The 24,294-nt window shown below is 41.3% G+C and overlaps 1 protein-coding gene across 1 annotated transcript in view; it reads right to left on the bottom strand.

Annotated features, from left to right (window-relative positions):
- The window catches only part of LOC122435493 (choline-phosphate cytidylyltransferase B-like), an 80,016-nt gene that overhangs the window by 31,121 nt on the left and 24,601 nt on the right, over nucleotides 1-24,294 (bottom strand). The window contains exons 4-5 of the mRNA XM_043459704.1: nucleotides 9,219-9,370; nucleotides 4,892-4,970 (exon numbers count right to left, since the gene is read on the bottom strand). Coding sequence (XP_043315639.1) covers nucleotides 4,892-4,970; nucleotides 9,219-9,370 — 231 coding nt within the window. The remainder of the gene's footprint in view (nucleotides 1-4,891; nucleotides 4,971-9,218; nucleotides 9,371-24,294) is intronic.

The raw sequence follows: 24,294 nt of genomic DNA, 5'->3' as shown, positions 1-24,294 counted from the left end.
ACTTTGGCCACCTGATGTGAAGAACTGATTCCTTAGAAAAGACCCTAATGGTGGGAAAGATTGAAGGCAGGAGGAGAAGGGGACGACAGAGGATGAGATGGTTGGATAGCATCACCGACTCAATGGACCTGAGTTTGAGCAAGCTCTGAGAGTTGGTGATGGACAGGGAAGCCTGGCATGCTGCAGTCCATGGGGTCATAAAGAGTCGGACATGACTGAGCGACTGAACAACAACAAAGTTTGGTTACAGAAATTACTCTCCCCCTCCCCAGCTGGTCCTTCTCCCACACCTGCTCCTGGCGCTCCCTGCCTCAGAGGGCAGCTGGCTCCACGTGACACAGAGTTAGGCCTAAGCCACCCGTCCCACCAGCTGCCAGTCTGTCTCTCTACTGTCACCTCCACACACCCTTCACACATGAACACTGTTGATTCTCTCCAAATACCCTACACTTCTTCATATACTCCCACCTTGGGACACGCCTCGCCCACAGGCTTCTAATCCTTTGGTGTAATTATTTACATCCGGCTCTGTCCTCTTTCGAAGGTGAGGGCTCTGTCTTATTCATATTCATATCTCATTTCCCCACCAACAGCTCCAGCCTTGTGGATGCACTCAGCAGTTCATGTGTTAATTCATGAGAATCAAAAGCTTCCAAAGATGGAATGGGCTGCCTCAGGAGAGAGGACATTCCACGTCATGGGAGATGTGCCAGCATTAGTTCTACCTGGGGCTGGCAGTGATGCCAGAGAGGGGGCAGAAGCCTGGGCAACTGACCCTCAGGAGCCTGTGCTATGCTCGGAGTCTGAAGGCCCCTGAGTATTGGGAAAAGGCAGCAGTGGCTGCAGGCTGAGGGGAAGGATGCTGGGACCAACATGCATGGAGTTCCAGCGGCCCCCAGGGAGTGGGGAAGAGGGCTCTGGTGGCAGACGCCAGCAACGGGGACAGCTCAAATATAATGGAGCGTGTATTCGGCTTCCTGAAGTCCCTATGGAAAGCATATGGTAACTGACTCAACCACAGTGTCTGTGCCATGCACCATGCCAGATGATGCTTTAATGCACGGAGGGAGGTATGCACGGGTGCAGTGCAGTCCCTATAGATGAGATGCATGGTAGATGGCTTCCCTGAAAGCTCAGTCGGTAAAGAATCTGCCTGCAGTGTGGGAGACCTGGGTCCAATCCCTGGGTTGGGAAGTCCCCTGGAGAAGGGAAAGGCTACCCACTCCAGTATTCTGGCCTAGAGAATTCAAAGAGTCAGACAGGACTGAGTGACTTTCACTCACTCACTCATGGTAGACAGTGTGTGTTGTATGTGTTAGTCACTCAGTCATGTCCAGCTCTTTGTGACTCCATGGACTATAGCCCGCCAGGCTCCTCTGTCTATGGGACTCTCCAGGTAAGAATACTGCAGTGGGTTGCCATTCCCTTCTCCAACGGTAGAGAGTAAAATAGCAGAAATTAAACTAAGCCATTAAAAATCTATTGGGTTGGTCAAAAAGTTCATTGGAGTTTCTCTGTTACATTGTACAGAAAAACACGAACAAACTTTTTGGCCAACCCACTACTTCTGCATCTATCTTTAGCTACAATACCAGTTCCAGCCCATGCCTTCCTCAAACACTTCTTCACTCCAAGGTTCTCAGGCAGCAGTAGGCTTATGAAAGGTGGTCTGATAGAGGGAGATGGGTGGAAAAGCGAAGGAATCAAGGTAATGTACTGTATTGCCCCCTCTACCACGGACAGCTCCACATTTAGAGTCAGGAAAACCATCCGACCATCCAAGAAGATAGAATTTGTTCAGTTCAGTTGTCCCAGCAGTCTTTTTATGTAATCCAAATCTATATACTCTGGGTGGGCTGGGTAATTTAAAAATCCCAGCAATGACTATTTTGATTCCTGGTTTGATTTGAAATCCTGTGACACTGATGGAAAACCTCAGGAAAATGACCAGCACTGGGAATAGCCAAGACTACTTTCCATTATACATTCACCAAAAGAGCAGTTAAAATTTTTGAGTTCTTGCCTGTTATAGAGTAGGGCAAGAAAAATGCAAATTTTAGATACAATTTCAAAGATCTTTCATCCACATAATAGTCATTTGGGTTTTTTTAGTTTTCTTCTTTTTGGCCATGCCCCATGGCATGTGGAATCTTAGCTCCCCAACCAGGGATTAAACCCATGCCCCTTGCGGTGGAAGCACAGAGTCCCAACCCCCAGACCACCAGGGAAGTCTCTGGATCATAGCCATTTTTGAAACAAGTCAAATAGTTATTCCTTCCATCTTTCACTGAGATTTTGTTGGACTGTGAGGCAAAGATGGTTTGGAGTAATTTAGCATATCATGAACATCTCCTTCAATAAAGAGGTGTGTGAGGGACTCAGAGGTCAAATACCAATAGAAAGCCAACAAACTGGATAAGAAGGACAGTATCATTCAGGTCAAAATATCACCCTTACATGTAAATGATATGAACAATTAACTCCACAAGACAGAAGTGTGTTGTTCAATTATCTAGGTAATGTTATCTAGGTAAATAGTTCCACTCCCCATGTGTTGGGAAGAGCCCCTGCAGACAAAGGCTTCCATCTTAGGCTGCCTCCCCATCGTACTCTATAAAAGCATTCTCTTGTTCCCCCAGCACTCAAGGAGCACCACAGATGTGGCAGGGACTGTGCTGGGGGTGCAAAGATGGATGGCCCGTGGCACTTCACTCTAGCTAGGGACACACACATGATCGGGCTGCCGAGAGAAGGCAGTTGAAAAGGAGGTCCCTGTGCAATGAGCATCTGCATCTGAGGAGGGCGCGGGGTGTGTTGAATCGTGCCCCAGGGAGAGAGGGCATGTCCAGGCTGGCTCCTCAGTGGGGCCCTGACCTAGAAGCTCAGAGGAAGGGCATTCCAAGCTCAGAGGACAACTGGACAAAGCGGACTCCATGCACAAAATACAAAGGACAGACTCTGTGGGCCTGGAGTGTAGGGCGTGTGGAAGGCAGAGCAGAGAGCAAGGCTGGTGAGATAGAGAGAAACCCAGTAACAAAACCCAGCAGTGGTCAGAGAGCAAGGAGAAATTAGAAGGTCCCAGAAGTGTCCCGGAAATGGAAGCAAAGACAAGAGCGTCTAGGGAAAGTACACGGTCAGCAGGGTCCTTATGCCTGGGCAGGGACTGAGCTGAGACCACTGGACTGGGTGGTGCAAAGAACTGAGAACCGAGCCAGGATGGGACAAAAGTCAGAGCACGTGGCTGAGGGATGACAGTTGCCACTAAGAGGAGGACTGAGCAAGGATGTGAGTGGAGGAAGAGGCAGGAGGGAGGGCGGAAGGAAGGGTTGGGGTCAGTTTTTGTAGACTTCCATGTGTTCTAAGCTGATAAGACACTACAGAGAGTGAGAGCCTTGGATCACAAAGGGAGGAGGAATGAAAGAAAGCGTGCTCCAGGGAAGGGAGGGTAAAGAGGCTAGCCTGGGGCAGAAAACACAGCCCTCTTCCTCAGGATGCAGGAGAAGAGGCAAGGGCACAAGGAGGTACGGGTAAAGCAGGGCAGGAAGGGGACAACCAGGAGGTAGATGATACCAGGGAGCACTGGGAACCCCGCTGAGGGCGTAAACCGCAGGTCTGCTCTGATGCCCCAGCAGCCATTTCCCTGGAGTCTGAGCAGCACAGGAGCATGGAGGGTACTTGACAAAGGAAGTAATTCTAGGAAGTCGACAGGGAAGGAAACTCCCCTCTTTCCAGCCCCCCAATAAGTCCCTGGGACCAACCAGAGTCTCTGACCCGAACAGAAATGCCTAGTGACAAATGGGACAACTTCCAAAGCTCAGGCACGCTGTCTGCTTTGCAGGACATCAGTTAACTGCTTCAGGAGGAAAGCGGTTTACCTGATTCCACAAATAAATGTATCCGTTTTTTTTTTTGCCTCCATATATGATGCCATAGGATATTATCATGTGACAGGATGACATATGGCAGGACTGGACTAAGGAGACGGGGAGTCCAGATCATTAATTAGCCAGTTATCTGTCTTCTTCTGGAAGGAACTTTCTTGGGAGCATAGAGCAATTTCATTGTTAATGAGGAAAATGATTGCCCTTCAAACAAGAGGGTTGGGGGAGGGGGATAAATTAGGAGATTGGAAAAAATAAATAAATAAATAAATAAATAAAAATAAATTAGGAGATTGGGATTAATAGATACACAGTGTGTGTGTGCTCAGTTGCTCAGTCGTGTCTGACTCTTTGTGACCCAATCAACTGTAGCCCACCAGGCTCCTCTGTCCATGGAATTTTCCAGGCAAGAATACTGAAGTGGGTTGTTGCAATTTCCTTCTCTGGGGGATCTTCCCGACCCAGGGATTGAACTCATTTATGTCTCCTCTTTGACAAGTGGCTTCTTTAACAGTTGCACCACCTGGGAAGCCCTAGCAGATACACACTGCTATATATAAAAAGATAAACAATAAGGTCCTACTGTATAGCACAGGAACTATATTCAATATCTTGTAATAATCTATCATGGAAAAGAATATGAAAAAGAATACATATACATGTATAGCTGAATCACTTTGCTGTACACCAGAAACTAACACAACACTGTAAATCAAGTACTCTTCAATAAAGAAAAACAAGAGTCCTGTGATTTTACGTCCTCTAAAATTGAGCCTCAAACCGGAAGTCGAGTATTTTGGTGCTCAGGTTAATTTCTACGTAAACACCTAACTAGTGTCTGCACCACAGCTGAACCTTAGCACATGTCAACAGAAGCTTGCAGAGGCTCCCTGGGAGACATCTGAAGGTCCATGCCTTGTAAGCATGTGCTGCAGACCCAGGGCTGGCGTCTCTTACTAAACCTGAGTGTCATGCCGCAGGGGACAGGTGAACACAGGAGGACCCCTCACCTGCTTCCTTTATATGCTTGTAAACATCATCAGAGCCAGCAGAAGAGTACGGAATGTCATCGTGGGCCACAAAGTCAATCTGTCAGAGAGAGAGAAGAGTGACATCACCACAGGATGGGGGTACATGTCCGTGATATGAAAATACATATTTTTAAAAACAAAACAGCTATGATAAAGCAGTTTATTTTTTATTTTTATTTTTTTTTCCATTTATTTTTATTCGTTGGAAAAGCAGTTTAAATAAGTAATTTATAAGGTAGACTTGAATCCTGGACTGGAAGGTATTTCCAACTGTCTTTGTTTGCATGAGGGCTTCCCTGGTAGCTTAGCTGGTAAAGAATCCGCCTATAATGCAGGAGACCCCAGTTTGATTCCTGGATCAGGAAGACCCCCTGGAGAAAGGATAGGCTACCCACTCCAGTATTCTTGGACTTCCCTGGCAGCTCAGACAGTAAAGACTCTGCCTGCAATGTGGGACACCTGGGTTAGGTCCCCGGGTTGGGAAGATCCCCTGGAGGAGGGATAGGCTCCCCACTCCAGTGTTCTTGGGCTTCCCTGGTGGCTCAGACAGTAAATCTGCCTGCACTGATGGGACCTAGATTGGTTTCTCTCCTTTGCTGGTCCCTCTTTCTTCTCTTACCTCTAACAGTAGGTTTTTTGGCCTTCTATTCTTCTGCCTCTAAAATCTCTCCTTCAACTAAACAGACATTTCTCCAAAGAAGACATACAGATGGCTAACACATGAAAAGATGCTCAACATCACTCATTATCAGAGAAATGCAAATCAAAACCACAATGAGGTACCATTTCACGCCAGTCAGAATGGCTGCTATCCAAAAGTCTACAAGCAATAAATGCTGGAGAGGGTGTGGAGAAAAGGGAACCCTCTTACACTGTTGGTGGGAATGCAAACTAGTACAGTCACTATGGAGAACAGTGTGGACATTCCTTAAAAAACTGGAAATAGAACTGCCATATAACCCAGCAATCCCACTCCTGGGCATACACACCGAGGAAACCAGATCTGAAAGAGACACGTGCACCCCAATGTTCATCACAGCACTGTTTACAACAGCCAGGACATGGAAGCAACCTAAATGCCCATCAGCAGACGAATGGATAAGAAAGCTATGGTATATATACACAATGGAATATTACTCAGCCATTAAAAAGAATACATTTGAATCAGTTCTAATGAGGTGGATGAAACTGGAGTCTATTATACAGAGTGAAGTAAGCCAGAGAGAAAAACACCAATACAGTATACTAACGCATATATATGGAATTTAGAAAGATGGTAATGATAACCCTATATGCAAGACAGAAAAAGAGACACAGATGTATAGAACAGTCTTTTGGACTCTGTGGGAGAGGATGAGGGTGGGATGATTTGGGAGAATGACATTGAAACATGTATATTATCATATATGAAACAAATTGCCAGTCCAGGTTCGATGCATGAGACAGGGTGCTCAGGGCTGGTGCACTGGGATGACCCTGAGGGATGGGATGGGGAGGGAGGTGGGAGGGGGGTTCAGGATGGGGAACACATGTACACCCATGGCTGATTCATGTCAATGTATGGCAAAACCACTACAATATTGTAAAGTAATTAGCCTCCAATTAAAATAAATTTATATTAAAATAAAATAAAATCTCTCCTTCAGAGATTTCATTCATCCTTCAGATTTTAATCACCTCTACTATGAAGACCCAAAATCCTCACTTCCTATCTCACTGATGGCAATAGGCCCTCCCTCACACATAAGTAATATTATTTTAATTTCTTGGCTGTGCCACACAGCATGTGGGATCCTACTTCCCCAACCAGGGATCAAACCCATGCCCCCTGCAGTGTAAGTCAGAGTTCTAACCACTGGACTGCCAGGCAGTCCCCCACTTAAGTTATATTTTATATTGTAGAAATGAATTCACGTCTCTTCTCATTTGATTCATACAACCACCTTGTGAGGCAGGTAGGGCAAGTATTACTAATTCAGTTGGGTCAAACAGCTGCTGAAATGATAAAACTTGCCCAATTTGCCCAAAATCATCCTTTTCACTATTGCCACCCTTGCTGTCACTTTAAAAACCTGTCTGGAATCTCCACTCATCCTTAAAACTGGTGTCCCTTCCAATTGCGCCTCCTTTTTCTCATTTACTTAGGCTCCAAACACCCTAGAATCAGCCTTTGTTCTCTACTCCCTTCACCGTCAATAGCACAGAAATCACAAGTTCCACTGGGGTGTGTATGTGTGTGTGTACTCACATGAGTGCATACACACATCTCTTCTCCATTGCTTATGCCAAGTCCAGGGCCCCATAACCTGGATTATTAATACCAACTTGTACCTGACCTTTCTCACCGCAGGCTCTTTCCTCTCCAGCCATCCCTCTGTCACATGGTGGGGGAACCTCCTTCAACAGAGTTCTCTTTTTGTCATCCTTATACCTGCTGATCTTCACTAGTTCCTTGTTCCCTCCTACATCAAGTAAAAACTGCTTGCCTGAGGAATGCACTGGCAGTCCAGTGGTTAACACCCCATGTTTCCAATGCAGGGGACACAGGTTCAATCCTGGGTTGGGGAACTAAGATCCCACATACCACGTGACATGGCCAAAAACCAACCAAACAAAAAAACCTCCTTGCCTAAACTTCAAAGCCCTTTATTAAAAGGCTTCACTCCAGCTTGAGAGGTAAAGTAGCAGTTTAACCTGCCTGGGTACGGATTGCTGCTTCATCACTTACTAGCTGTGTAACTCATAACTTAGTGCTCTGTGCGCTCAGTTGTGTCAGACTATTTGCGCCCCTATGGACTGTAGCCCGCCAGGCTCCTCTGTCCACGGGATTTCCCAGGCAAGAATATTGGAGTGGGTTGCCATTTCTTCCTCCAGAGGATCTTCCCAACCCAGGGATCGAAGCTGCATATCCTGTGTCTCCTGAATTACAGACAGATTCTTTACCACTGAGCCATTGGGGAAGTGATAAAGAATAAATCAGGATTTCTCCACCTTGGTACTAGTGACATGCTGAGCTAGATAATTCTTTGCTGGAGGGGGGAGAGTCAATCTTGCACATTGTAGGAGGCTTAGCAGCACCCCTGGCTTTACCCACTGGATGCCATTAGCACCCCTTTAGTTGCTTCCATTGTTAACCATCCCTTGGGGGCAAAGTTGCCCCCACTTGAGAATCACTGGATTAAATAATACAATTATGTAAAAGTGCTAAAAAGGATAACTGGAACACAGCAAGTACTCAACAAATGTTACGGCCATTAATTCTATTGTTAGTACTCAAACTTAGTTGTCCTTCCCTCTCCAGTGGATGACAACAACAACAACGTCTCAGGGTGGCCATGAGATTGAATGGGATTCCTGTAAGAGCGAAGCCCTTAGCCCTGGGCGGGGTTCATGGCAAGTACTCGATAAACGGCAGCCATCACAAGCAGCCCCGTAACGCTTCACACAAGTTGCAGATACAATAGATGCTTAGTAAAAATGTGTTCGTGATTGCTGCAAGTAAATCATATTGTAGTTTTTCCTTTTCCTTTTTATTCTTGCTGGGAAATTGTCTCCTCGGCTATTACCCATGCACATTTATCAGCATTCTCTATTCTCTGCTGCATTGTGAATTTAAAAATAGAAAAGAAAACTCTTAGAACAGCTTAATCTTATTTTTTTGTACTGCTTATAAAAGGAAAGAATAGCTCCTAATGTAGGGCTTGTAGAGAGATACAAAGCACATAATTTCATGCAGATCAAAAGGATTTCTCATGTTTTCAACTAATAAAAATCTATCAGTAGGAGTCTCAGGGTCACAAAATCAGAGATAGAAAGTTTTTTCCTTAGAGCCTGACCCCTACCCCTCTGGATAAGATGTGTGGTCATTTGTTCCATGCAAAATGATGCCTGTGAATCTATAAGCATCAATAACGATGGTGATAATGGTGATGATGTTTTTGGACCTCTTGCTTTGAGCCAGCCAGTGTGCTAAGGATTTCACAACATGATCTCATTAGATCCTCAAAACAGCAGTTTACAGTTTAGGTGCGTTCAATGTCTTGCTCAAGGTCCCACAGTTATGAAGGGACAGAAGCCACACGTGGACCCGAGTGGTCCAGCTCCAGAGCCCACAGTGAGGAAGGAGATGGCTGTCAGTCACAGGCGTGAGCACAGGACAGGTGCTGCATCAAGTGACACCAGATGACAGCCCCTGGAGTTACCGCTTTCGTAAGCTGGAAGACTCCTTGGATTTTTCTGGGTATTAAGCAGCTGAAACAGACGACTCTCTAATCCTGTTACTTACAGAATGTGGAGGAATAAGTACCTTGTGTTTTTCCAGAAACTCTGGGGTGAGTGTCCACGGAGCATCTCTAATGACTTCATCCACATAGCGACAGTGTCTCAGAGCTTCGTATCTCTCCGCTTCATTCATCACGGTGAAACCCTTGAATTTGTGAGTGAGGTCGTCGCTGCAAACTGAAGCAGGTAAATGCATTAAATGCTGTTTGCTGGCCCAGGCCCTGCCCACAGCCATCCCAGTACAGACTAACTCCTCAGCTAGACAAAGAACTCAGCCTCGCTAGGTGTGTGGCATAATCAAACTCTTCATTTTTGTTTCTTTTTGTTTTTTTAATGGGAACAAAGGATCAGTGAGGCAAGCTAAAATTCACTGGCAATGGAGAATTTTATTTTAGTGCTAATTACAAATGCATTCTCCACTGTGGCTTTTATTAAAATTATTCTCCACACCCCCCAAATGTGACTTTTACATCTTTTTATTTCCTTATCCCACCCTTCAGTGAAAATTGCTATTCAGAAATAAAATGATCAAATGAACAGAGAAAAGACAGCAAGGAGACCAAGAGGCCTGAATTATTGAACGTTGGAGCAATGAGTTCTAGTTCCTTAACTATATCATTGTGCTTAGTAACCTAAGTGTGATTCACATACATGCACGTGTGCACACACACATGCTTCTGTTCCATGGATTGCAGTCCAGTCACTATACAATCAAGAGGAGAAAGTCACAAAATAGAAGATATGGTCAAGCCGAATTCATCCTTCCCACGCCCCATCTTTACTAGATCTCAAGCTCCTGAATCCTCAAACGGGCATGATACTATACTCCACCATCAGCTTTAGAAACGATTTTTGAGGATTTACATATACGTGCTTTGAAATAGGGACTTCCCTGGTGGCCCAGTGGTTAAGACTAAACCTTCCAATGCAGGGGGTGCAGGTTCAATCCCTGGTCAGGGAGTGAAGATCCCATGTCTTGGAGCCAAAACACCAAGACTTAAAATAGCAGCAATATTGTAACAAATTCAATAAAGACTTAAAAAATGGTCCACATAAAAAAATTCTTAAAAAAAAGAAGTGCTTTGAAATAAAGTGAGCAATAAATACTCTTTATATCATATCCAAAATATATTTTTGTTGGTAAAAGCAGCTTTTCTACATGTCAGGAAGAGATGGCATTGTGGCTACAGGTCCGGTTCATCAACATCCCCATCAGCATCTTACTGCAGCCAGTCAGACTAACCTGACCGCTCCTGAAGATGAGGTTGTTTTCTTTAAGGCCTAATGTACATGCAATAACCTTACAAATTTTAAGTGTACAAGATATTTTAAAAAACAAAAATACAGTCATTTTCTTGGAATCAGGTCATGACCCACATCCAGGAACAAATCTGGCCACAGAGTAAGTACAGTCAACAGTTGCACTCAGCATCCTTGGAAACCCTCCTGCTGCAGCCCTCACACACTCTGTGTCCAAATCATCAGCAAAACTGCTGGCTCCCTCACAGCGCACCAAAGCTACGTTCTCCTCACCACTTTCACCGCTCCCTGCCCGGCCCATTCACCATTAAAGACCTATCAGATGACATCACCCTCAGTAGTTGAACCCTTCCCATCTCCCTCAGAGTCAAAGCCAAACTCCTCTGGCAGCCTCCAGGCCCCTACCAGATCCACAGTCCCCTCCAGCCATTCCTTGCCTCTCTGACTGCATCTCCTATTGTGTCCCAGCCCCTGGCCACCTTGGCTACTTCCTGAAGCCACCAGGAATACTCATACTCAGATCAGGGCTTTGCACTTCCTGTTCCCCAAACCTGGACCAACTGTGCCCCAAATTGCCATAGGACTCACTCCCTCTCCTCCCTCAAGGCTCCCCCAGCCACTGTATTCTAACTTGGGATCTGCCCCCGCCATTGGCAGGCCTCGCACCTTCCCACTTTACTTCTTGCTATGGCACTCATCATTATACAATTGCCTTATTCATTTATTGTTGGTGTTTCTCTACTAAAATATTAGCTTCTTGAAGACAGGGACTTTTGTCTGTTTCCTTTTCTGAAGGCCCATTAGGAGACTCTTCACTATTTGTTGAATGAATTAACAGTGCCTGATATGTATAGATGCTCGATAAATGTTTACTAGGACTTAAAATAATAGATGTATGTTTACCTGCAGGTACATTCCAACACTCATGCACATAAGTGACTAGTATGCCTCTCAACACACGTGTGTATGTCTATATATCTCCTATACATACTTCCTGTGATGATGAATAGACATATTCACAATACAACATAGAAAATATTGTAGTGTCTTACATTATCAATACCATCAACCACGTGGCTGGCTCAAAAACCTCTTAAGTATTAGAATCACCTAAGGAGCTTTTTAAAGATGCCTAAGCTCCACTCCTCAAGGTTTAGATTCAGTGGGTTCTATGGTCTGAATTTGTGTCTCCCCAAAACTCATATGTTGAAATCTTAACTCCCAAAGATGATGACATTAAGGAGGTAAGCCTTTGGGAGGTGCTCAGGTTATGAATCGCATTAGTACCTTATAAAGGAGGCCCCAGAGAGCTCCCTAGCCCTTTCACCATGTAAGAAGACACTGAGAATGATCCAGCTCTGAATCAGGAAGAGGGTCCTTGCCTGAAGACCATGTCAGTGCCTGGACTTTATACTCTTCAGCCTTCAGAATGATGAGAAATGAATTTCTGTTGTTTTGAGCTACCTAGTCTGTGGCATCTTGTTATAGCAGCTCAAATGAACTAAGACAGTGGATCTGGAGTGGGGCGTGAGCAGCACTATTTTTAACAAGCTTCAGGGATGATTCCAAGGCAGACAACATTTGAAAGCCCCTGAAGCATATTATGAACATCTGGAGTAAACAGTCCAGCCTATGTCTGAATCACCCATCCCACCCAGCTTGGGGAAGGGGGTGTGTAGTAGGGCCATAATGACCATGTCATGTATTCATTCATCAAATGCATTGGGGTTTGACTTCATAGATAGGAATTATTTATGGACCAAGCTGTACAATTTAAAAATGGATCTATGGCTTTTGAAATGTTCTTAAAAGATTTTACTTTTTAAAAGACTAAAGGAATTTATTAAAGGACTGCCTCAAGAATTGTATTAAGCAAGAATGGATTTTAGATCCATCAATTTTCTATTTTAAACAACAGAAAACAAAGCCAAACCATATCCTCCCCTTCCTTTTGACCCTGCACCTGACCAATTCAGTGTCACTTTGAGACAACTGAGATAATGGCCTCCTGACAGAGCACAAAGGAAACAAACAACCTGTTTATGCCAACACAGGGTCCTATTTTCATATCCCAGGAGTGACCTCAAGAAGCAGCTGAAAACGCTGACCAGTTATTGTCTAAACATTAATTATGCCCAAAGCGGCACTGTTGTTCTCGAGTCTTGGCAAATGCAGCCTGACAACCAGATGGAGAACTCTGAGCAGTGGCGTTCCGGGGGTGAATTCACTGAGCTGTCTGGGAGCTCCTACTGGAGCTAACCTATACCGGCAGCCCACTGTGCTCAAAATAAAATATTACTAATACCCTGCAGGAGAGAAAATATAACATAAGGAGTGAATTTTCGAGCCCGACCAACTTCGAGCCTTAACCAACTTCGAGCTGGTTAGAATCCCAGCTCAGCTACTTATTACTGGGTAAGTTACTCAAACTCTCTAAACCTCAGACTTGCCCAGTAGTCCAGTGGCTAGGACTCCGCAGTCCTGATGAAGGGGGCCGGGGGTCTGATCCCTGGTCAGAGAACTAGATCCCACATGCTGCAACTAACAGTCCCACATGAAGCAACTAAGAGTTCACACACCTCAACTAAAGATACTGCATGCCGCAACAAAGACCCAGTGCAGCCAAATAAGTAAATAAATGCTTACAATAATAATAAATAAAAATTATAAAAATCAAACTCTCTAAACCTCAGTTGTCTGTCTTTAACACATGGCAAAGTTTGGAGAATCAAATTTGATCATCTGTGTGAGCAGAGAGGCATGCTCAGTAATGTTTGCCATTTTTTCATAGTAGCAGTGATCCAGGACCATTTGTGGAGACATCTATTTGTTTGTGTTTTCGGCTCTGCCTTTTCCCTGCCCCCACTCCACGCACATGCCCAGCTTCTCGGTACAAGCTCCCCCACAGAAACTGTGAGGTTCAAGCTGCTGGTGGACAGCCTGTCTTTCTGGCTGCTGTTTTCCCAGAGCCAGAGCTCTTTGGGAGGAATTCTGTAAGAAGACACATAGAAGATTCCTCCAAAAGAGGAAGAAGTCCAAGGTCAGAGGGTCCCACCAGCAGCAGAGTCCCGGGAGCAATGAGGACACTGGGGTTCACCTGGGCACAGACGGCCAGGGCCTCACCTTCCACAGGCACAGTGGATTTGTTCCTTCTAAGCAATTTTGTGGGTTCAGATGATGAGAGCAATGCAAAAACGGTCTGGGCTGGAGACTGGAAGCTCCTCTCCTGTTTCTGTCAATATCTTGCAATCTTGTTTGACTTTAGGGCAATGAAGAGATCCCAACAAGGACCAAGACTGAATCTCCCACCAGTCAGGCAAAATGGAGTCTTAGAGGAATATTTAATTTCAATCAAGATACAATAGAGCATAAGCCTACATTTATAGAGTAATAGTTATGTCTAGTGGGCATAGTATTTCTATTATTGTTAGCTTTTTATCTCTCTCCTGGGAGGCAGAAGTCAGTATGTGGTGACTCACATCCTTACAAAGATTTTTCCAGGAGAAAAATTCTCTGATATAAATTTTAATTTCAAAAAAATAATTTTAATTTCTTATCTTGGTTTTAAAATGGTGTGAGATTTTAAATTAAAATGGAGGGGGAAAAGGTCCTATAACTGGATAGTTTCAATTCACTAAAATAATGCCCACAGGGAAAACGTGCATAAAAAAATTTCAAATTATAACTGACTCTGTACTTAAAAATTAAAATCACAGGTATTATAGTGCAAAAATCATGGCAGTCTGTGGTATCTGTTACTGCTAAGGTTGGGAAGTACAAAGTAGTACCACCAACTATCACAGTTTCTATCTAGTCTTTGAATCAACAGTTAATATTTCTTCTAAATACTAAGTATTTCACCAGTTCGGGTCTGTGCACTTGCCCCAATGAGAGTGGTTTCATGAGCAAAGCCCATGCTCTACCCAAGGGAATTCCTACAACAAACCTGCCTGCATATGTAAGGGGGTCCACAATGAATATAGTAGGTTCTTTCAGTTCACTGTCACCATTTTCTTTGGTAACTACATACATAATGTTAAGAGTTTGCCTTTCAACCAACCATTTTATTTTTTAATATTTTTATTTATTTGGCTGCACCAGGTCTTAGTTGCAGCATGTGGGATCTAGTTCCAGGGACTGAACCCAGGCCCCCTGCATTGAGAGTGCAAGTCTTAGCCATTGGACCACCAGGGAAGTCCCCAGAATATCTATTTTAAGGGACTCCCTAACTTTCCTCCCTATAGGATTTTCTGCCATTAAGGTGTTTTGTCAAACTCAAGATAGATAGTTTAAGATAATCTTCAAACTAGGGTACACATACCCCTAGAGATACACAAAGGCTTTTCAAGAGGTATCCAAACACTGGTAGTTTGAAAGGAATTGATTTCCAGATCCACAACGTCTAAGAGTAGCCTTTCCTAAAATTAACGGGCCGGAGAAAGCCCTGTGTCCAGAACCAACCTTACTCTACTCTACAAAAGAAAGCCATCATCTAAACCTTATTACACTGCATGGCAGGGAATTAAATCCTGAGGCCAAATCAAACAGAAAGCTCATTTAGTGACTACTCAAAGTACCATGAACCTATAAAAGCTTCCTGTCTTTTTCTTGCACATGTTTCTGTTATAAGTGAAACTGAACGTTAGAAACTAAATATGGTAGACTGGGGAATGATGTAAGTTTTTACCTAACAACTTTGCCTCTTCCTTCTCCCAACTATTATCAAAGGATGCAAAGATCTTAAGGGATAAGGCCCATGAATTCAAAGCAAAGGAGCACTGATAAGAATACTGAATGCTGAAGATTGCTTTTTCATGTAGTTAAGGGTAAGCATTTTTTCCAGCTATTCTCAATGCTTATATTGAATCCTAGAAGTGCCTTTTCTCTTGTAGTTAACGAGTAAGCATTTTTTCTGCTACTCACTTCAGAATCACTTCAATAAGTCAAAGCTGTATAGGCTGGTACTGCTGCTTCTTAGAAATACAACTGGAATATTTTCCTGGAATTATCAAATGCCTCAAAGTACACTGGAATGAACATGTGGATAAAATATTCACATGCTTTCCTCCAAGATTTCAAACATACTATTTTTAAAGGAAGACAAATATCTATTATACTAACTCACATCATATTTATTCCATTTACAATGAATCTTTCTCCCATTTCATATTCTAAAGTGTTTTATTTCCTAGCTCCTCATAACAAAAAATAAAATATCTATGCCAAATTACTTTTTGGTAGTATATGCCCTTCTCTATCCTCAAGTACATAGGAAAAGTATAACCAAGATATCTAAAAAAGGTAAGTTATTTCTGATTTTTATAGATTTTACTTAATTACTCCCAAAAGCCAAACACCAGAGCTTGATACACCCATATACCAATATTTAGAGAAGGAAAGTGAAAGTGAAATGAAAAGTGAAATGAAAGTGAAAGTTGCTCAGTCATGTTTGACTCTTTGTGACCCCATGGACTATACAGTCCATGAAATTCTCCAGGTCAGAATACTGCAGTGGGTAGCCTGTCCCTTCTCCAGGGGATCTTCCCAACCCAGGGAAGGAATAACATGCCTTAAAAAAAAGCATACTCTTCTTATAAATATCATAATTCTGTATATAAATTATATTGTATTACTATAAATTAAGGATATTATATTATTTTTGTAACTTTGTATCTTCTTTGTAACTTGTTATATTAGACTTACATTATTTTAATCTTGACTGATTCTTTTTTATACAATAGATTCTTTAACATTTCTCAGTGGTTTTCCTAAGGCTTCTTGAAATATATTACTATATTTGAACTGAAAAGACTTTTTCTGCATTTCTAGGATTTTAGTAGGTATAACAATGAGGATTGGTTTTGCCAATTAGGTTAGATGATGTTTTCTGCAAAGTTGCTAAATTTGCTAAAACTGCAGCCCCAAGGTGTGTTTTTTAAGTTTTAAGCAAGTGATAAATACATTATGTATTGTATTGACACTGGTGTAATGAAATTACCAATATTTCTATTTCCCCAACCCTGCCTAAGTAATTCTGGTTGAATAGGCTGCTTTCAAGTAAAAGAATAAGCGTTATAATTAAGAGTCATTGATTAGTCTTGATATAGCCTTTGTGTTATACTTCCTAGAAAGGGACAAAGCAAATTATTCTAGTAACTGGAAACAAATCTTTTTGTAGGTCACATCATTTATAATCCACTGCCTAACAACAAATTTTAAATATTTTAACAAATTATCACTTGACAGGCGGTTAAAATTATTTTGATGACAGTAGTAAATTATTTTTGTGATATCGGGCAAATAAGCATTCAAAGATTGAGTGGCATTACTATATTAAACTTCCATTTCCATAAATATTTCTATGAACAAAATACTGTAGCACTTACATCTGTAACAAAAAAGAGGAATAAAATCAATGTTAAACCCTGTCTCGTTCAAGCAGTAATATATTCATCCACAAAAATATTCATCTACAGTATCATGTCAGTTGTTCAGTCCCTGGTCAGGAAATTACAATTCCACATGGCACACGGCCAAAAGAACAAAAACAAAACATCTTACCTATAGAGGAGCAAAGGTAAAAGTTACATTGGACATCTCCACCAAAATGATGCAAGCAAGAAGTGAGTGAAGTGGGGAAAAGCAGCAAATAACATAAAGGAGAACTCCCATAAGGTTATCAGCTGATTCCTCAGCAGAAACTCTGCAGGCCAGAAGGGAGTGGGCCAATATACTGAAAGTGATGAAAGGGAAGAAGAATCTATCATCAAGAACATTCTATGTGAAAAAAAAAAAAAAAGAAAAAAAAAGGAAGAAGAAGAAAAAAAAGAAAAAAGAATACGTGATAAGGCTCTCATTCAGATTTGACATAGAAACAAAAAGCTTTACAGATGGACTTTCCTGGTGGTCCAGTGGTTAAGAATCTGTCTGCCAGTGCAGAGGACATGGGTTTGATCACTGATCCAGGAAGCTTCCACATGCTGCAGGGCAACTAAACCCATGTGCCACAACTACTGAAGCCTGCACTCCCTAGTCCATGCTCTGAAACCAGAGAAGCCACTGCAAGGGGAAGCTCATGCACCACAACCAGAGAGTAGCCCCGCTCTCTACAACTAGAGAAAGCCCCCATGAAGCAACGAAGATCCAGTGTAGCCAAAAATAAGTCAAAAAGCTTTACAGACAAGCAAAAGCTAAGAGAATTCAGCACCATAAGACCAGCTTTGCAAAAAAAAAAAAAAAAGGAAAGAAAAGCTTAAGGATAGGCTTCCCTGGTGGCTCAGGGGTAAAGAATGCACCTGCCAGTGCAGGAGACATGGGTTCAAGCCCTGATCTGGGAAGATCCCACATGCCGTGGAACAACTAAGCCCATGTGTCACAACTACTGAGCCTGTGCTCTATAGAGCCCAGGAGCCACAACTCCTGAGCCCACATGCAGCAACTACTGGCTCTACAGTTGCATGCCCTACAGTCCATGCTCCCCAACAAGAGAAGCCACCACAATGAGAAACCCATGCAATACAACTAGAGAGTAGCCCCCACTTGCTGCAACTAGAGAAAAGCCCACACGGCAATGAAGACCCAGCACAGCCAAAAGTAAATAAAAAGGGAAATAAACAAACATGAAAGGAACTTCTCTAAGCAGAAAAGACAAGGTCACAACTAGAAACAAGAAAATTACAAATGGAAAAGCTCACCAGTAAAGGTAAATATACATTAAAGAAAGCAAATCACACTCACACAAATATGCTATCAAAACCAGCAATTGTGGGATTTCCCTGGTGGTCCAGTGGTTAGGAATCCTCCTGCCAGTAAAGGGGACATGGGTTTGATCCCTGAACCAAGAAGATTCCACTTTACCATGGGGCAAGTAAACCCATGGGCCACAGTTACTGAGCACATGACCTAGAGCCCATGCTCTGCAACAAGAGAAGCCACAGCAATGAGAAGCCTGTACACAACTAGAGAGTTGCCACCATTTGCTGCAACTAGAGAAAGTTCATGCACAGCAATGAAGACCCAGCATAGCCATAAATAAATACATTTTTTTTAAAAAATGCAGCAAATGTGAGAAGTGAAAAGTGAAAATGTTAGTCACTCAGTGGTGTCCAACTCTTTGTGATCCCGTGGACTATAGCCCACCAGGCTCCTCTGTCTGTGGAATTCTCCAGGCAAGAATACTGGAGTGGGTAGTCATTCCCTTCTCCAGGAACTGAACTCAGGTCTCCTTCATTGCAGGCAGATTCTTTAGTCTGAGCCACCAGGGAAGCCCCAGTTGTGAGACTAGGAGAGCACAAATGCAGGATATTGGAAATGCATTTGAAATTAAAAGACCAGCAACTTAAAATAATTTGTTTATACATAGGCTGCTATATCAAAACCTCATGGCAACTGCAAGCTGAAAATCAACAATAGATACATACAAAAAGAAGAAAAAGGAATCCAAACACAGCACTAAAGTTAGTCATCAAATCACAAGGGAAGGGAACAAAAGAGGAAGGGAAGAAAAAAGACCTACAAAAACAAATCCAAGGTAATTAACAAAATGGCAGTAAGAACATGCACGTGGGTGCATGCTAAGTTGCTTCAGTTGTGTCCAACTCTGTGACCCTATGGACTGTAGCCCACCAGGCTCCTCTGTTCATGGGGATTCTCCAGGCAAGAATACTGGAGTGGGTTGCCATGCCCTCCTCCAGGGGATCTTCCCAACCCAAGGACAGAACCTACATCTCTTAGGTCTCCTGCATTGGCAGGCAGGTTTGTTACCACTAGTGCCACTTGGGATTCCCTCGTAGCTCATTAGGTAAAGTATCTGTTTGCAATGCAGGAGACCCAGGTTTGATTCCTGGGTCATGAAGATCCCCTGAAGAAGGAAATGGCAACCCACTCCAGTATTATTTCCTGGAGAATCCCATGGACCAAGGAGCCTGGCAGGCTATAGTCCATGGGGTCACAAGAGTCAGACACAACTTAGCGACTAAACCACCACCACCACTTGGGAAGGCCAGTATCTTAATGTAAATGGATTAAATGCTTCAACCAAAAGAAAGACTGGCTGAATGGATAAAAAACCAAGACTTATATATCCGTCTATAACAGATCCACTTCAGATCAAGGGACATATACTGACTGAAAGTGAGGGGATGAGAAAAAGGTAATCCATGAAAATGGAAATAAAAATAAAGCTGGAGTAGCAATACTCATATCAAACAAAATAAACTAAAGACTGTTACAAGACAAAGAAAGACACTAGATATTCATCAAAGGATTGATACAAAAAGAAGATATAAAAATTGTAAATATATAGGCACTCAACATAGGAGTACTTCAATATATAAGGCAAATACTAACAATTATAAAGAGAAAAATTGACAGTAACACCATAATTGTGGGAGACTTTAATACCTCACTTTGATCAATGGACAGATCATCCAGAACGGATGATGTTAGAACAGGTAGAGTTAATTGATATTTATAGAGCATTCCACTGAAAAGCAGCAGAATATACATCCTTTTCAAGTGCACGTGGAACATTCTCCAGGACTGATCACATGCTGGGATCATAAAGTGAGCCTCAGTAAAATTAGGAAAATCGAAATGATATCAAGCAACTTTTCCAATGACAACACTATGAAATTAGAAATCAACTACAATAAAAAAATTAAAAAACACAAATGTGTAGCCTAACAATGTGCTACTAAACAATCAATAGATCACTGAAGAAATAAAGAGGAAATAAAAAAAATACTTAGAGCCAAATGAAAAAAAAATACAATGATCCAAAACCTATTTGATGCAGTAAAAGCAGTTCTAGGAGGGAAGTTTATCACAATACAATCCTACTTCAGGAAACAAGAAAAGCACAAATAAATAATCTAACCTTACACCTAAAGCAACTAGAGAAAGAAGAAAAAACAAAACTCAAAGTTAGCAGAAGGAAAAAAATCATAAAGATCTGAGCAGAAATAAATGAAATAGAAAAGAAGAAAACAATAGAAAAGATCAATGAAACTAAAAGCTGGTTACTTGAAAAGATAAGCTTTAAAAATCTTTAGCCAGACTCAACAGGAAAAAAAGGGAGAGGGCTCAAATCAATAAAATTAGAAATGAAAAAGGAGAAGTTTCAATGGACACCACAGAATGCAAAGGATCAGAAGAGGCTACTAAAATCAACTATATGCCAATAAAATAGACAACTTCAAAGAAACGAACACTTTCTTAGAAAGGTACAATCTTCAAAGACTGAACCAGAAAGAAACAGAAAATATGAACAGACTGATCACAAGTACTGAAGTTGAAACTGTGATTTAGAAACTTCCAACAAACAAAAGTCCAGGACCTCATAGCTTCACAGGTAAGTTCTATCATTTAAGAGAAGAGTTAACATCTATCTTTCTCAAACTCTTCCAAAAAAACTGCAAAGGAAGGAATACTCCCAAACCCATTCTATGAGGCAGCCATCACCCTGATACCAAAACCAGACAAAGAAACCCAAAAAAAATAAACTACATGCCAATATCACTAATGAATATAGATGCAAAAATCTTCAAAATACTAGCAATCCAAATTCAAAAATACATTAATCCAAGTGGGATTTGAACCAAAGATACAAGGATTTTTCAGCATCTGCAACCTATCTATGTGAAACACCACATCAATGAATTGATGAATAAAAACCACATGATCATCTTAAAAGATGTAGAATAAGCTTTTGACAAAATTCGACAGTCATTTCTGATAGAAAAAAAAAAACCTCTAGAAAGTGAGCATAGAGGGAACATACCTCAACATAATAAAGGCCATATATGACAAACTCACAACTAATATCATACTCAATGGTAAAAAGTTGAAAGTACTTCCTCTAAGATCAAGAACAAGATAAAGACGTTCACTCTCACCACTTTCAGTCAACATAGTTTTGGAAGTCCTAGTTATGGCAATCTGAGAGGAAAAACAAATAAAAGGAATTCAAATTGGAAACGTAGGTGTAAAACTGTCACTGTTTGCAGATGACATGATGCTCTACATAGAAAATCCTGAAGATGTTACCTGAAAACTGCTAGAGTTCCTAAATGAATTAAGTAAAGTTGCAGGATATACAATAAATACACAGAAATCCCTTGCATTTCTATACACTGACAACAAAAGATCAGAGAGATTAAAGAAATAATCCCATTTACCATCACAACAAAAGAATAAAATATGTAGGCATAAACCTACTTAAGGAGACAAAAGACTAGTATTCTGAAAACTGTAAGATGCTGATGAAAGCAATTGAAGATTACACAAAAAGATGGAAAGATACACCATATTCTTGAATTGGAAGAATCAATATTGTCAAAATAGCTATACTACCCAAGGCAATCTACAGATTCAATGCAATCTATATCAAATTACCAACAGCATTTTTTATAGAATTAGAACAACAAAATCTTAAAACTTGTATAGAGACACAAAAGACCCCAAACAGCCAAAGCAATCTTGAAAAAGAAAAACAAAGCTGGAGCAATCAGGCTCCCTGACTTCAGACTGTACCTCAAAGCTACAGTAATCAAAACAGTATGGTACTGGAACAAAACAGGAATATATATAAATGGAACAGGATAGAAAGTCCAGAAATAAATCCACACACCTATAGTCAATTAGTCTATCACAAAAGAGGCAAGACTATACAGTGGAAGAAGGACAGTCTCTTCAATAAATGGTGCCGGGAAAACTGGACAGCTATATGTAAAAGAATGAAGTTAGAACACTCCCTAAAACCATGCACAAAAATAAATTCAGAATGGATTAAAGACCTAAATGTAAGGCTTGATACTATAAAACTCTTAAAGGAAAACATAGGCAGAACACTCACTGATGTAAGTTGCAGCGAGATCTTTTTTGATCCATCTCCTAGAGTAATGGAAATAAAAACAAAAATGAACAAATGGGAACTAATCAGACTCAAAAGCTTTGGCATAGCAAAGGAAACCATAAACAAAAAGACAACCTGTGGAATGGGATAAAATATTTGCAAATGATGTGACCAACGAGGGATTAGACACCAAAATTTACAAATAGCTCATGCAACTGAATAGCAAGAAAACAACCCAATCAAAAAATGGGTAGATCTAAATAGACATTTCTCCAAAGAAGACATAGAGATGGCCAAGAAACACATGAAAAGATGTTCAACACTGCTAATTATTAGAGAAATGCAAATCAAAACTGCAATGAGCTATCACAAAACATACTCACAGGCTTAGAGAATAAACTTAGGGTTACCAGGTGGGAAGAAAAGTGGGGAGGGATACACTGGAAATTTCATATTGACATGTACACACTGCTATATTTAAAAATAGATAACAAATAAGGACCTACTGTATACCACAGGGGGCTCTGCTCAATATTCTGTAATAACTTAAATGAGAAAAGAATTTGAAGAATAGATACATGTATAACAATCACTTTGCTGTACACCTGAAACTAACACAACATTGTTAATCAACTGTATTACAATATAAAATAAAAAATTTTTAAGCTGTGAGTGAAGTGAAATATTTATAGTGTTGAAAGAAAACCCCCACCAATCTATAATTCTGTAGCATACCAAATTATCTTTTAAGAGAGAAGGAGCTAAAAAGACTTTCTCAGACAAACAAAAATTGAGGGAATTTTTCCCAAAAGACCTACCTTGCAAGAAATGTTTTTACAGTTCTTCAGAAAGAAGGAAAATTATATAAGTCAGCAGTTCAGATCTACATTTTAAAAAGGAAGGGCATTAAAGAATAAGTGAAGATAAAACAAAAATTTTTATTTTTATTTTTCTTATTCTTAGGTCTAAGATGGCTAGCTACTGAGAAGTTGCTGTGTAGCACAAGGAACCCAGTCTGGCACTCTATGATGACCTGGAGGGATGGGATGCAGGGAGGGGAGAAAGGCTAGAGAGGGAGAGGATGTGTGTTTTAATATAATTATGGCTGATTTGTGCTGCTGTATGGCAGAAACCAACACAACATTGTAAATTTTTTTTAAATAGTTAAATTTTAAAAAATAGGGAAAAAATCTACAAGGATATATTGTACAGCATGGTGAATATAGCCAATATTTTATAATAACTATAAATGGTATGTAATCTTTAAAAACTGTGACTCACTATTTTGTACACCTGGAACTTATATAATATTGTATAACAACTATACTTCAATTTAAAAAATGGAACTACCAAAAAAACCTTTTATTTTCTTATTAATCTAACAAATAACAGTACATTCAAAATAATGACATAAACAATATATTTAATTGTGTATGTGTATGCATGCAAACCACAGAACCATGAATCAACTTAATATAACTGACATCTACAGACTACTTAATTCAACCACAGCTGAATACACATCCTTCTCAAGCTCACATGGAGCATTTACCAAGATAGACCACATTCTGGGCCATTAAGCACAAGTTGAAACTGAAAGTGAAGTCGCTCAGTCGTGTCCGACTCTTTGCGACCCCATGGACTATAGCCTACCAGGCTCCTCCGTTCATGGGATTTTTCAGGCAAGGGTACTGGAGTGGGTTGCCATTTGCTTCTCCAGGGGATCTTCCTGACCCAGGAATCAAATTCAGGTCTCCCATATTGAGGGCAGGCGCTTTACCCTCTAAGCCACCAGGGAAGCACATGTTAACAATTTTAAAAGAAAAGAAATCATACAATGTGTGGTCTCAGATCACAATGGATTTAAACTAGGAATCAACAACAGAAAAATAGTGGAAAATCCAAAAATAATTAGAGGTTAAACACCATACTTCTAAATAACACATGGGTCAAAGAGTAAATCAAGAAATATTTTCTACTACTTTGA

Source organism: Cervus canadensis, chromosome X, assembly GCF_019320065.1.
Source record: "Cervus canadensis isolate Bull #8, Minnesota chromosome X, ASM1932006v1, whole genome shotgun sequence".
Taxonomy (NCBI): domain Eukaryota; kingdom Metazoa; phylum Chordata; class Mammalia; order Artiodactyla; family Cervidae; genus Cervus; species Cervus canadensis.
The sequence above is the reverse complement of the archived record's forward strand: the minus strand, read 5'-3'. Positions and strand labels throughout refer to the sequence as shown.